Source organism: Hakea prostrata, chromosome 7 (assembly GCF_041222555.1).
Source record: "Hakea prostrata isolate BN-2017 chromosome 7, UWA_Hpros_2, whole genome shotgun sequence".
NCBI classification, from domain to species: domain Eukaryota; kingdom Viridiplantae; phylum Streptophyta; class Magnoliopsida; order Proteales; family Proteaceae; genus Hakea; species Hakea prostrata.
Genome location: NC_142606.1, coordinates 68,307,460 through 68,322,187, shown reverse-complemented (window position 1 = coordinate 68,322,187; position 14,728 = coordinate 68,307,460). Strand labels below are relative to the sequence as shown.

The 14,728-nt window shown below is 38.5% G+C and overlaps 1 protein-coding gene across 3 annotated transcripts; it reads right to left on the bottom strand.

Moving 5' to 3' along the window:
* Window positions 1-5,113: 5,113 nt before the first annotated feature.
* On the bottom strand, window positions 5,114-12,908 carry LOC149011830 (protein Brevis radix-like 4). 3 transcript variants are annotated; one of them, XM_089161987.1, is made up of 7 exons: window positions 12,699-12,908; window positions 12,361-12,445; window positions 12,015-12,167; window positions 11,540-11,922; window positions 8,359-8,494; window positions 7,567-7,961; window positions 5,117-6,292 (listed from the first exon to the last, which is right to left on the bottom strand). In XM_089161987.1, the coding sequence occupies exons 3-7, from the start codon at window positions 12,132-12,134 to the stop codon at window positions 6,214-6,216; spliced, it is 1,113 nt and encodes a 370-aa protein (XP_089018113.1). In that variant the 5' UTR covers window positions 12,135-12,167; window positions 12,361-12,445; window positions 12,699-12,908; the 3' UTR covers window positions 5,117-6,213. The 3 variants fall into 3 exon arrangements, with proteins under 3 accessions (XP_089018114.1, XP_089018113.1, XP_089018112.1); XM_089161986.1 differs by having other exon boundaries at window positions 5,118-6,292; window positions 12,015-12,206; window positions 12,699-12,907; XM_089161988.1 differs by lacking the exons at window positions 12,361-12,445; window positions 12,699-12,908 and having other exon boundaries at window positions 5,114-6,292; window positions 11,540-11,941; window positions 12,015-12,095.
* Window positions 12,909-14,728: the final 1,820 nt, after the last annotated feature.

The following is a 14,728-nucleotide window of genomic DNA, read 5'->3' as shown; positions in this document are numbered from 1 at the left end:
ATAGCCAAATTTTGCAGAATGCACTCCTAATTTAGATAAGCCTAAGAGTTCTATTATTCAAAGATGTTGAACTTGATCCTTAAGAACCCTTTGATGTCCTCTTGGTGAAGATGTTATTGTAATATGTCCATGTTCCAACTTCGAGTCTTATGATTTAATAAGATCAAAAACGAGGGAGTTAGGGTTAGGGGTTTCGGATTTGGGATATGTGGTTTTAACTTTCAAATGGCATTTTCAACTTGTTTTAGATCAACTACAAAAAAAAAAAAAGGTTGATTCTAATCCATAATGCACACATGTTACACAACTAGATATGTGGGTTAAAACCCATTTGGGCGAAGGTTTAAGGTTTCGAGTTTAGGGTTTAAAGCATTAAAATCCTAAACCCTAAAACCGCCAACCCTGAACCCTAAACCACAAGCGCAAAACCAAAAACCCCAAACCCTATACCTAAACCCTAAATCCTACGAACCTAAAACTTAAAAACCTAAACCCTAAAAACCCAAACCCAAAATGCTTAACCCTAACATAAACCCAAAACCTCGAACCTCAAGCCCCAAACTATAAAGACTAAACCCCAAACCTTATGCCCCAAGTCGACACCTGAAACACTAAACCCCACACCCTAAAACCTAAACATAAACACTTATGCTAAAGCCTACAACTATATACCCAAAACCCCAACCCCCAATCCCCAACACCTTAAACCGTAAACTCAAAACCCCAAACCCAAACCCCCTAAACACTAAACCCTAAGCTGTTAGCCCTAAATCCCATACCTTCAACACTAAAAACCTAAACCCAAACACTAAACCCATAGCCCTTAACCCAAAACTCAAGCCCCAAACCCCAAACCCCAAACCCTAAAACCTAAACCCTAACCCTTAACCCTAAAAATGCCAAAACCCCAAACGCTAATCTCGATCCTCTAAACTCTAACCACTAAAACCCGAAATAATATAAGCCTAAACCCAAACACTATGCCCTAAATCTTAAACCCCAAACCCAAGCCGTAAACCCTAAACCTTTTCCACATGGGTTGAAATTTTTTTATCCCACATATCTAGTTGTGTGACATTTGTTCATTATAGATTAGAATCCCCCCCCCCCTTTTTTTTTTGTAATTGATCTAAAACAGGTTGAAAACACCAATTGAAACTTGTTTTCTTTTTCTTTCTTTTTTTTCTTTTTTAATTTATTGTTTCTTATTTTTTCCTTACTTTATCAAAATGCCACAGAGAGCTAGTCCTCTGTCTAAACTTCTCTTTTTTCTTCACATTCATTCCTTCTTTATCTTTTATACATCTACTACTACTTGGAATATATTCAAGACACAACTTTTCTTCCTAGCTTTCTTGGTAGCTAGGCAAGTGTTATTGACGATGTAATGAAATAGATGTTCTCTAATTAGTCGCTATAATCCAATATGCTTGATCTAAAATCCAAACCCTCCCTCTTTATTAAATGAAGTGTTGAATTTGAAAGTTTATATGCCAATGTTTAATTGATCACAAGAACAAAAGCAAATGAGAGAGAGCAATTAATTTTTCAATGTTGGAATCTTTTACCAAACATTTATATTGCAAGTGCAGGAGATTGAAGAAGAAATGAACTAGAAAAAAAGAGAAGTAGATAGGAGAGGGAAAGACAGAAGTGGAGAATGCTAATTTCAATTCTCTTTTTAGCAAGGTCTACTACTGTACCTAGACCTAATCACATATTTTTCATAGGAATTTAGAATTCCTTTATCTTTGGGATGGTGCAGCATTTCCAAAATTTTCTCCATTCTTCAGGGTTGAACTCGAGTGAAGATGGCTAAATTTGTAGCTATCTTCCTCTTCTCACATAATAGGTGATAGTCAAATTTCTAGAGAACACTCCTAATTTAGATAAGCCCCATACCTAAGAGTTCTATTGTTCAAAGATGTTAAGCTTGGTCCTTAAGAACTCTTTGACGTCTTCTTGATGAAGAAGTTGATGTAATATGTCCATCTTCCAACTTCTAGTCTTAGGATTAATAAGATCAGATACTAGAGTGTTAGGGTTTCGAACTTTGGGGTTTTTAGTTTCAAGTGGTGTTTTCAACATGTTTTAGATCAATTACAAAGAAAGAGGGGGATTCTAAACTAGAATGCACGCATGTCACATAACTAAATATGTGGGTTGAAAATTTCCAACACATCTGGGCAGAGGTTTAAGGTTTAGGGTTTAAGGGGGAGGGCTTAAAACCCTAAATCCTAAACTACAAGCTCAGAACCAAAAATCCCAAACCCTATACCTAAACCCTAAAACCCTAAACCCAAAGCCCAAAACCCTAAATCATCACCTAAAATCTAAACTCTATACCCTAAAACCTAAAACCTCAAATGCTTAACCTTAGACCCAATACCTTATGCCCAAACTCGACACCCAAAACTCTAAACCATATACCCTAAAACCTAAAATCTAAACCCCAACCCTAAATCTAAAACTCCATACCCCAACCCCCAATCCCCTACATCCTAAACCCTAAACTTGAAATCCCAAACCCAAACGCCCTAGACCCCGAACCTTAAAACCCCAAACCCCAAAGCCTAAATACTAAAAACCTAAACCCTGAAACCCCAAATACTAAACCCACAGCCATGAACCCAAATCCCCAAAACTCAAGCTCAAAAGCCTAAAATCTTAACCTTATAAATGCCAAAACCCCCCAAACACTAAACCTTAACCCCAATCCTCTAAACCCTAAACCCTAAAACCCGAAACACTAAAACCGTAAACCTAAATCCGAACCCTCAACCATAAATCTTAAATTCCAAACCCCCAACCCTAAACCGTAAACCTCAAGACCCAAAACCTTAAACCCTAAACCCCAAACCTCAAGCCCCAAAGCCTAAAGCCTAAACCCTAACCCTCTAACCCCTAACCCTCAGTCCAAATGGGTTGGAAAATTTTCAACCCACATATCTAGTTGTGTGACATGTGTCCATTCTAGAGTAGAATCTCCTTTTTATTGTAATTGATTTAAAAGAGGCTGAAAACACCAATTGAAACTTGCTTTCCTTTTTCTTTTTATTTATTTATTTATTTATTTATTGTTTCTTATTTTTTCCCCTAACTTTATCAAAATGCCACAAAGAACTCCTCTATCTAAACTTCTATACTTTCTTCACATCCATTCCTTCTTTACCTTCCATACATCTACTACGACTTGGAAAATATTCAAAACACAACTTTTTCGATTAGCTTTCTTGGTAGCAAGGCGAGTGTTATTGACAATGTAATGAAAGAGATGTTCTCTACTTAGTCAGTATAATCCACTATGGTTGATCTTAAAATCCAAGCCTTTTTTCTTCCTTAAATGAGGTGTTGAATTAGAAAAGTTTATGTTAAGGTTTAATTTATCACAAGAAGAAAAGCAAATGAGAGAGAGCAATTACTTTTCTGATGTTGGACTCTTTATCAAACATTTCTAAGGCTTGTTGCAAGTGTGGGAGATTAAAGAAGAAGGGAACTAGAAAAAAGAGAAGTAGAGAGGTGGAAGGGAGAGGGAAAGACGGAAGTGGAGAGCGAGACAACAAATCGTGGTGGAATAGTTGGAAACTTTCAAAAAATATTAAAATTATTGAAAAGTGGTATTGAATTTCGTTTTAACTTTTCTTTTTCTTGGTAAATAGACGTTAATTATTTTTTAAAGGGTAATTTTCATATGGACCCCCTGAAGTTTGGTCTATGTCATTTTTAGTCCAAAAAAATTGAGACTTTGCATATGCCTCCCTTGTAGTATAGAAAAAGTCAATTTAAGGACAAATTATCGTTTCTATGACCAATTTGTCCTTATTCTTTTTTTAAGGCAAATTTCATTTGGACCCCCTGAGGTTTGGTTTATATCATTTTTAGTCTAAAAAAACTGAGACTTTGCATTTGCCTCCCCTATACTATAGAAAATATCAATTTAAAGACAAATTATCACTTTTATGACCAATTTGCCCTTATTCTTTTTTTAATTTAAATTTTTTACATATACATCCTACCTGCCAAGAAACTCGTGACTCCCCTTTTAGTTAAAAAATTATAGAAATGTCTTAAAATTCAAATAAATTTTAAAATATGACCAAAATACCTTTATATGTTAAAATTACTTAAGTACCCCTTAGCTTAAACCTTATTTTTGGACTAAAAAGGGAGTCACAAGTTTCATGTTAGGTACGATGTATATGTAAAAAATTTAAATTAGAAAAAGAATAAGGGCAAATTGGTCATAAAAGTGATAATTTATCCTTAAATTGACATTTTCCATAGTATAGGGGAGGCAAATGCAAAGTCTAAGCTTTTTTGGACTGAAAATGACATAAACCAAACCTCAGGGGTCCAAATGAAATTTTCTTAAAAAAAAGAATTAAGGGCAAATTGGTCATAGAAACGATAATTTGTCCTTAAATTGACTTTTTCTATAGTACAAGGGAGGCATATGCAAAGTCTCAATTTTTTTGGACTAAAAATGACATAGACCAAACCTCAGGGGGTCCATATGAAAATTACCCTTTTTTAAATTAATTAACCCACCATCTCCCCCCCCCCCCCCCCCCCAAAAAAAAAAAAAAAGAGGATTCTTCTTCAACTTTGACACATGCCACACAGCCAAATGGGTGGGTTGAAAAATTTTATCCTAAAATGAACGTAGAAAGCAAACAAAACTTAGACTTCCTCAGAACTCTACAAAAATTGACCTCAAAACCCTGAGGGACATAAACTTGTCTTACACAAGCCCCTCAAATCATTGTTGTAGCCTTGTAGGAGGTATGAGAGCCGACTCAAGGGAAAAAAAGAGCCTATTGATAAAGGCCGTATCAGTGATTAGTAAGAAAACTAATCTTCTTGTCTCATACATGGGTCAACATTGCTGTTGTTGTTGGCATCCTAAGTCCGTTCATGCATGGTTCACATTTCAATCATACGTCTGTCGTCTTTCAAATTCATCATTATTTGAAACATGCTTTGGCAATGGTGATCTCCTATTCCCACATGATCATCATCGAATTAAAACTTAACACTCATGCAGATTGAGGAGGTTCACATTGGGGCACTATACCTTCGTACGTGGAAATTTGGTCACTTGACTGAAGCAAAAAGTAGAACGTTGATGTACGACCTAGTGTTGAAGCACAATTTGGAATCATGGCTTAAGGGATTTGTGAATTGTTACAGTTATGTGGTCTTCTTGAAGATCTAAGAGTACCAACACCCCCTTCCCATGATGCTCAACTGTGACAACAAGATTGCCATAAGCATTGCCCGTAACCCAATTCAACATGATGACACAAAGCATGTGAAAATTGATGGACACTCCAAGTAGGAGATGTCTTCACCAAATGTCATCAAAATTTACATTTTATCCCATTTTGACCAAATTAAACGTTTATGATAATTATACCCAAGTTGAGAGAAAGTGTTGTAAGGGATTCAAACCCTCCATGATCACTTGCAATTTTAGTGAAAGCCTTTTGATCTTTCAATCAAATATTCAATGACCACTTTTTCGGAACAAAGTAGAGTTTCATTTCCCATTGCACGAGTGTTTATTTTTACTTCACCAAAAAAAAAAAAAGTGTTTATTTTTACCTTTTTAAGTGTATTATTTCCCTTTTTTGGGGTCTTCCTGTTTGGCAACATTACCAACCAACTTAGCAAATACCTGCTCAAGATTTCAAAGTTTAATGGGTTTTTTTCTTCTTCCCTGGTGAAATGACCGAAAAGCAGCTGCCCGAGTGAGTCAGCGAGCATCGATTCAATCATACAATATTTGGTTTCAATTTTCCTCAAATTTGAATTTGACCACCTTTGAAACACTTTTGATTGGAGAAGAACAATGAGATACAGAACTAAGGCAAATAAAACAGAGACATGAATAACAAATGCGAAACTGCATGTTACTGTGAGCAACTTTTCCTTGAACAGATAATTTTTATCTATAACTATCATTTTATTCACCCATTATACCCCTTTTGGAAACATCTACATGCACTTAATCCCCAATTCCCCTAAAGGACGGCAAGAAAGATGAGAGAGAGAAAGAAGCACAACCTCCAATGAACGTTCATGTGCAGTTATGCACTGTGTGACAGAACGAGCCAATCAACAAAGCCGCACCTGCCCGCGACACGTAATGCCGCCGCCGTTGGGGGGCGGCTTGACCATCACCACCACCGCTAGCAGCAAACTCTTCCTCAATCACAAGTACTGTTCATGTATTCTGGCTCTGTTTTCTTCCCACCACAGCCTTGCGTGCATCTCCCCAAACCTATCACGACTGTACCAAAACCATCACCAAAAAAACATCAGCATTTCAAATGGAGGCAATTTCATATGGTGCTGATGCAAGCTACACTCCGGGAGAGAGTTCAAATTCTTATTCCCAAGAGATAAAAATGCTGAACGCCTAAAAAATGCAAAGAAAAAGGAAGGAGAAAATATTCAGTAATTTAAGCCTACGGCCTACCAACTAATGGAACCCAGTATTAAGATATTCAATCCTGGGGCTATCAGAAGAAATCTGAACCTATGGTCCCCTCTCACATCATGCACTCGACAAGATACAAGGTGCCATCTCCACGGCTTTCACATGATCAGGCTTCCTATTTTCATGTTCAGCTAATCCAATGGTAACCCACTGAGAGGATCCATGAGAAGCATCACTACCCGAGAGCATATCTGGCTAATTCTTGTTACAAAAATAAACTATAGTAAGTAATCAGTAGGCTGGATCCAATCAACTTCAGTGGTGAAAGATCAATCATCTGACTCTGAAACTGTTGACCGCCTAAGATGCCATAAACTATCAAACTTGCTGAACTAATTCCAACATAAGAGTGTCCCATGGGTCAAGATTCCTACCGCACCAATGGGGGTGTGGCTGATTCTTTGGCCAAGGTACTTTGATTTTGTTACTGTGTACCAAAGACAAAGCAGCAAAGGACCTTGAAAAACAGCCACTCAGGGTGTAGCTTTGCAGTACTGCCATTCTTGCAGTCTATGGAATGCAAACAAATTTCTCATGTTATTTTCAGAGGGCCCAAAACTGGTTTTTGGATTACGTCCAAGTAATCCATTAAAAAGGAAAGAGAACAGAAAAGATGTTAAAAAAAAAATGCTTACAATTTGAAGTGGATTTTATAGCAGAGCGACATGGCACTTCTAGGCTAAACCAGTTGGGAATATAATTTATGCATTGTAAGGGTGCTAAGGTGCTTCAGAGGTCCAATCTCAACCTCAGTCATATTTGGGCCACTGGCCGCATGTGATGGACATGCTAGTAAGTAAATACTTTTATAGCAGCAGAATTGGCCAAATCTAACGAAACTTTGAACTCAGACTATTTCTAGTGCTGCAAAGTTTCTGCATGATTGAACCAAACCCTAAACCACCTCTAGATCATTGTCATCAAAGCAGTTGGAACACGTATTTTGCCATGATATATTATTCAACTTCAGTTTGCAAAGAGATACCAAATTGGAGTTCCCTCATGGAAAATATAAATGGAAGGCCTTGCCCAGAATCATTTGAAGGATGTAAAATAAATCTAACCTGAATCTGACACGTCTGAGCTCCCTAGTACCACCAGGCAATGCTCGGATTGTAATGTAGACACCAGGTTCATCCTGTTCGACCCACTCCGTCTCCTGATCACTAGCATTACTCACAGAAAGCTCTCCAGAGCGATCTCCCTCCCTTGATGAACTTGTTCTTATAGAAGCATCCATAGATGATGTCTCAGTCTTTGCTCCACTGATGCTAGAAAGTTTTGGTGTAGAAGTGAGGCCACCAGAATCATGGTAATGGCGAGATTGCATTGGGTGGTGGTCAAGTGAATCTGAGGATGAGTAGCCCATTCCCATTGGACGCTGGAAATTACGAGGTAAGCGCTCTTTGCTCAATGGCGGTGTCATTGGACTGTCCTCGGCTGATTCAAGCTTTGAACTCTGAACAAGAAATAAGGGCATCATCATCAGAATTCAGAATACATAACAACTGAAGCAATATGACTAAGCAAGCAAGAGTCGTAACATTATTGCTCCTGGCTTTTGTATAATTTATCAGATGATGGCCAAACCCCAACACAATCTATTGAACTATCCCAAGTCAGGTCGTCCAGTGCATGAAACCTAGTTCAACCTGAATGCTTTGAGTTTCAAGCTAAGTCAGTGTCTGAAATGTCAACCAAAGTAACCTAAGGCACACTGGATTGGAAGTGCTCGAGGTTGAGTCACCGTGGGTATTCCCACTGTAGAGTCTGAGAAGCAAACGCCATCAGAATCACTCAGTAATAGTTGTGATCTCTCTAAAGGAGGGGAGAGTAAGGGGTTAAAGGTGCCTGACCTCATCCTCCGATCTTGGTGGGGTTGGCAGTGGGACAGCTTGGCGATTGAACCTCTGAACATTGTACAGCTCCATGACTTTCTCATAGTTCTCCGCCCACCACCTCTGAGCCTGCCATTTATTAAACATCTCCCGGCTAATAAAGCAAGAGATATTATCAATCAGCAGCCGTAAACTTTAAATCAAAAGTATAAAGCAGAAATCAAACACAGGCAAATGTCAAGGACTGTGAAACTGATACATCAAAGACCCCAAAACATTAGTATACCTGTGCCTTATATATTCCAATGTCATTATTATTGGATGATTTCTAAGGATATAATGTTCTTAGATAAACCAACAAGTTGAAATCTTATACTATTAATAAATGATACATAAAATAACTGAAAGAAAGAGCAATATAAATGAGAAAAGAAACATAAAATTTGTATTCAACACTAAGTGTCACATAGTACCCAAAATTTCAGCTTATATAGTCTTATCCTCGTATTATATAGCTCATGCAAGAATAATGAAAAAAAATTTCAATATTGAAACCCAGAATTTTTTTTTGGGGGGTGGGTGGGGATCTTCAGTGGAAATGGGAAAAAATCAACTACTAACTCTTTATTACAATTATTTGAGCACAATGCTCGTTCTCCACTTGATTGACAGGTCCATCTGAGTTTTTTTTAGCCTAGTTAAAGAACCAATATGAAAATTATTCTCCGTATCATCTCCACCATTACACAATTGAAACCAGTCCTCTGACAACAAAATCTAGGTGATAGTAGGTTGCTATATTTGGAATCTCAGTTGACAGCCCAAAAGAGTTTGACATATTGGCAATACCCAGTTGGTAACATAGCCGAGGTGCGCTGGGGAAATTACACTGACCAATGCATCGTATCCAATGATAATGAAAGGTCACATATTGCCCACTTCTTGTCTCCACCAATTAAAATAGGTGAGACAACATAAGCAAAGAAAACTAAGTTGGCATCCCAAGAACTGCCCTCATAATTCCCTCCCAAGAAGCACATCATCAATGACAAAGTTGACACAGTTGACCTCATACCTTTGAGGATTTAAGTACAGAGCACAACTGGGAAGCCAGTTTGCAAAATTAATTTCAGGTGCGTAGCAAAATAGATATGGTCTCACACAACAAACTAAGAGTTCCACTGAATGCTGGATCTGTTCACATTGTTTATAACATTGGTCTCTTTAGTCCAGAAAACAGAAGGCAAAAGGTTAAACTTCACAAATTGGATGTTCAGTGTCTATTTGTTTGATTTGAGTTTTAAGCACAAAAAATGCAATTTATTCCTTCAAATTACAAGAAACAAGGTGGTGTAAAAAAAGACAACACTACAGTAGCTTTGTGGAGTGGAGATGAAGCAGACTGGTAAGAAAAGAGAGAGCAAGCGAAGTAAAACAAATGAACATTTTACAATGCCTATGACAACAATATTCCTCAAGGTTTCACTTCTCCATTCCCCCCCCCCCCTTCACAACTTAGCTTTAATCACACGACCGGAATGAAAATGAGATTTTATGATAAATCATGCATCCGTTTAGTAGCTTCAGTATTACCCTCTTGTGAATATATGTAAATGTGTGAACGTGTATGTGTTGTGTGTGTGTGTGTGTCGGACAAGTGCTTCAATCCTAGTGGCTGAGCGAATACTATTCAAAAGAGGACTGGCTTTGAGTCAACTCACTTACAGACATTCGTGAGACTGTACAACCAATACAGAATTTGGGAATCTCAGGAAAAAAAATAGCTGACTTTTCAGGAAAAAAGGGGAAATGAACAAGACCAAAACTGAAAAAACAGTCTCAGAACTTGTATTGTTCTAATTAAAAGATGGTTACCAGAACTAAGCCGAAATTTCACCCCCAAAAAAAAATGAAATTTACAAGCTTTTCACTATTTGGTTGCTGCTACAGCTGTTATTATAATGCTCCTAAAAATTTTAAGCTGGGGGTGACTTTAGATCTTGTAATAATGTTAAACATAAAATATATAAAGCCATTAGTTATGGACAAGGATGTAATAGCTCATTTGATCATTTCCCTCATTCAAGGGTAACAGCTGATAAAAACCAACGGAGATGGTGAAAAATAAAGCCCATTAAGTAAAACAAATAATTTAAAATGCTTTTACCAAATGAAGGGTGATCAATACGTAAGACAGACCAAAACCTCATCCCACTCACTCAAAGAGTGCTGAATTAATTTTCAGCCATAAGGGCTTCATAAATTAATAGCAGACAATGACAACTTAAAGACTAATAGCCTATAGACTCCAATGACTTCAACCCAGCAGGTATTTTCATTGAACCATAACCATCAGATGATGACAACAGAGTTGCCCAACCACATCGCTTTCAGAAGCAATGACGACCAGCATACAAGGCCTAACAATAATGGGATTTTTGTAACCATGACAATCAGATGATGACAACAGGGTTGCCCAACCACATCGCTTTCAGAAAGCAATGACGACCACATACAAGGCCTAACAAGAATGGGAGTCAGACATGGACGAAAACCATTCACCCAGGTTTGACATGGAGTTGGAAAGGAAACCCATTCATCAAGGTTTCTACTAATAAGAGGCTAAAACTCCGGGGACGTGACATTCAGGTTACAGTAGCGACGATGACATAAGCCGAATTGCTAACTAATGGGTTCCATGACATCCGCATGTGCAGCAAACGTGCGAGACCTAAATGCTGCGCATTAAAGCGAGATGGACCCTCAGCACAGTGCCGCACATTAAATGCGCAGCACTGAAGTTGAACCGGCAGAGGACCCTTTCCATCACCTTCCCCAACTATGATGGACTCTATATGCCCCCCAACCCAGCAGACACTTTCCAACAGCTCCCCCAACTATGATTGACTCCATGTGCCCCCAACCCAACGCCTACCGGTTCCACTTAAAAACAAACCGACAAATCCGCTCAGTCCTAATACAATGCACAACCGTATTTCGGGGTTTCGGCTGGTACACACTTCCACCCATTTGAAGGGTCGATGTTGGTCCCACGTCCACGAGATCAAGATGGCGATGATGGCACCGCACGGCTGCTACCGTTGGAAACCGACACAAACCGTCCCAGTTACAGATTAACGGTCTAACACACAAAACAAAAGATTAAGTTTCGGAACAGATCGTACAGAAGACGAAATACCTGAAGCGGATTCGCTTGAGATCGTTGCCTCCCTGAGGCAGTGAAAGGAAGGTGATAAGAACACCAGGCTCAACCTGCGCAACCCACTCTTTCGGTTCTTCTTCCTCCATGAAGACAACTGATTCAGTTCGACTGCTAACCGATGGAGGCGTCCCTTCACCGCTAGAAAGCCCTTTCAGCCTCGCTTCCATCTCTTTGCCCCACAGCCTCGGAGTAGAGCTAGAGCTAAACGTCGCTGTTCGACGGTAAGAACCATGAAACCTCTCCGACGCCGATGCAGCCTCAGAATCTGCGTAGTTCGGGCGATGTTGATGTCCAGACGAACCTGAACACGGCTTGCAGTGGCGATACGCTCCCGATGCCTTCAATGCCATGTCCTTGATCTGAAAATCTTCAATCTCTCTGTTAGAAATATTCAGCAGATTTAAAAGGAAAAATCATAAGGAAAAAGTACAGAAACCCCAACTCAGTATACCTGAGCCGTTAGAGCTTTGATGGCTTGTTTGGTGCTTGGTGTACCACCGGTCTCCTCGCCGTCTTGTTCATTAAGCGATCCGCCGCCAAGCTGCTTCGAACAAGCGACACAGGTCAGCATTCTCTTTCAGACTCCTTTTGCGCCGGATTCTTTCTGAAATCGATTGCGCAAACCACATAAAGAACCAAGCCGCTGTGATAGAAAAGGGGAAAAGTGAAATCATTGTCTACTCACACCTGCAAATCGGCTTTGCATTTGTACAGCAGAGAAATGTAACATTCAACCCCTATTTCTCTAATTTTTCTTGCAGTGCTGCTCTAAGAGTTCAGACAAGTTGGTGACATACCTGGAATCGACTTCCAATCAGCTTCAAGAAACCAGTTATCTCTCCATTAACTTGTAGAAATGAAGTGAAACGTTGATCAAAACCACTGCAAATTCAAAATTCGTTAAAAAAAACATACTAATCAATTGAATGCTCCAATAAAGAATTCATAGGTTACCTATTTAATAGCTAAATCTAAAAACTAAACATCGGCATCTAAGATTCAGTCCTCTTATGGTCTAAACAACGAAGGAAACCCTCAATTTCAAGCCAAACACTCCAATACTTGATTTGACGACTACAAAGAGCTCGAATAACAAAACAAAATTGAATGACAGGGACAGAGAGAGATTACAAACCAGAAGAAGTGATTAAGATGCGCGAGAGAGAGAGGAGCCTCACACGTGAAGAAAAACTCTCGAGTATTGAAGGTAATGGAGAAACTAGGGCTTCATTTAGGGCGATTTTTAAGAGGGATCGAAGAGCTCAGAGCCTCAACTTCATGAGCCGCATTTTTATTTTATTTTTCCTTTCAGACAGAGTGAGTGAACATCGGTAAGGACTGATGAGTGAGAAATACTCTCTCAATTCCTCCAACTGTGCAATTTGCGCTTTTTCTGGAAAAAAAAAAGAAAAAAAAAAGAAAAAAAGGTGACCTGCTACCGGTATGTCACCGGCTACATATGTACGAAACATAGCTCCACGAGTCATCAGTCTTGTCTGGTAGGGACTTACGGCTTGGCTTTTGTACCCGGGCGTGCTTTAGTTGTTTTGTCTCTGCCTCTGAGATAGTCTGAGATGGTTTTGATTGATTCTCTTATTAGTGGGACAAAAAAGCACGCCTAATTGCTCTATTTTTACCCTTAAAAGATATTTAAGATGATGCCTTGAGTGTGAAATGAAATATGGCATCGGTACTATATCGAGATAAATAGTGTTCAATTTTTCTTTATCTAAAGCAAAAGACAATATTTAAGATTGAGGGGGTACGAATAATGAAATTATATAGAAAGATGGTCAAGTCCTGATATTTCATACATGAAAATAACGTCAGGATTCTTCTATAAAATATAGGGTTGATAGAGTGGTAAGATCCATACTTCTCAATCTCGTGGAGAGATTATGGGTTTTATTCTTGCTAGAATAAAGGTGGGGTGGTAAAATTCTTTAAAAAAACAAATTTTTTTTATTTTTCTTTAAAATTCAAAAATGGTAAATTGTTTAGTTGCCTGGGATGAAAAAGTGAGAGACTTGTCTGTGAGGTGGCAATCCAATTTTTTCACCCCAAACATTTTCAAAACCCCACAAATTTGGAGGAACTTTGTGAAAAAGTTTGGAAAAATATAAAGTGGGACCCACCACTGTTACTTTTCCACAAAACCCCACAAATTTGGAAGGACTTTGTGGAAAAGTTTGAAAAAATAAAAAGTGGGACCCACCACTATTACGTTTTCACAAAACCCCACAAATTTAGAAGGACTTTGTGGAAAAGTTTGGAAAAATAAAAAGTGGGACCCACCACTATTACTTTTCCACAAAACCCTTTCCTTTCCTTTCCCCTCGTCCCACTACATATGAGGCACACACCCTTATTTTTTTCCAACCTTTTTACCACCCCACCTTTGCAAACAAACGCAGCCTCAGGGAAATGGAAGAGGAGCCAAGTGTTGATATTTCACATATGAAAGAAAGTCAGGTGTCCTTCTAGGAAAATTTCAAAAAATAATGACAAAAGACGAGTAGGAAAATTTTAAAGAGTTAAGGATGGAAGAGGAGTTAAGTGTTGATATTTCACATATGAAAAGAGAGTCAAATGTCCTTTTAGGAAAATTTCAAAAAATGATGACAAAAGAGGAGTCAAGTGTTGTTAGCTCACCGTAATCAAAATGTTCTTAACGAAACATATAATCAAAGTCATCTAATTATAACAATTGGCATGGAGAGTTTATATTCTCTATCTTAATACTACTGCGTTTGTTTGCTAGAATAAAAGTGAGATGGAAAAAAAATGGGTGGGAAAATTATTGAAAAAAGTATAGATTTCTTACTTTTCCCTTAAATCCCAAAATTGTAGATTGTTTGGTTGATTGGGGTGAGAAAGTGAGAGACAAGGTTCATTGAATCAATGAAGCTTGTTTGGTGATGTGGTAACCCAACTTTCTCACCTCAAACCATTTTAAAACCCCACAAATTTGATGGAATTTTGTGGAAAAGTAAAAAGTGGAACCCACCACTATCACTTTTCTACAACACTCTTTCCTTTTATTCTCCTTTACCCCACTACACATGGAGCCTACATGTTTTTTTTTAGCAAATTGCACCGGCACCCCAAAATGAAAGCTTTAAAGCACTGACACCCCACTTTATGTTTGAAAAGCACAAACACCCC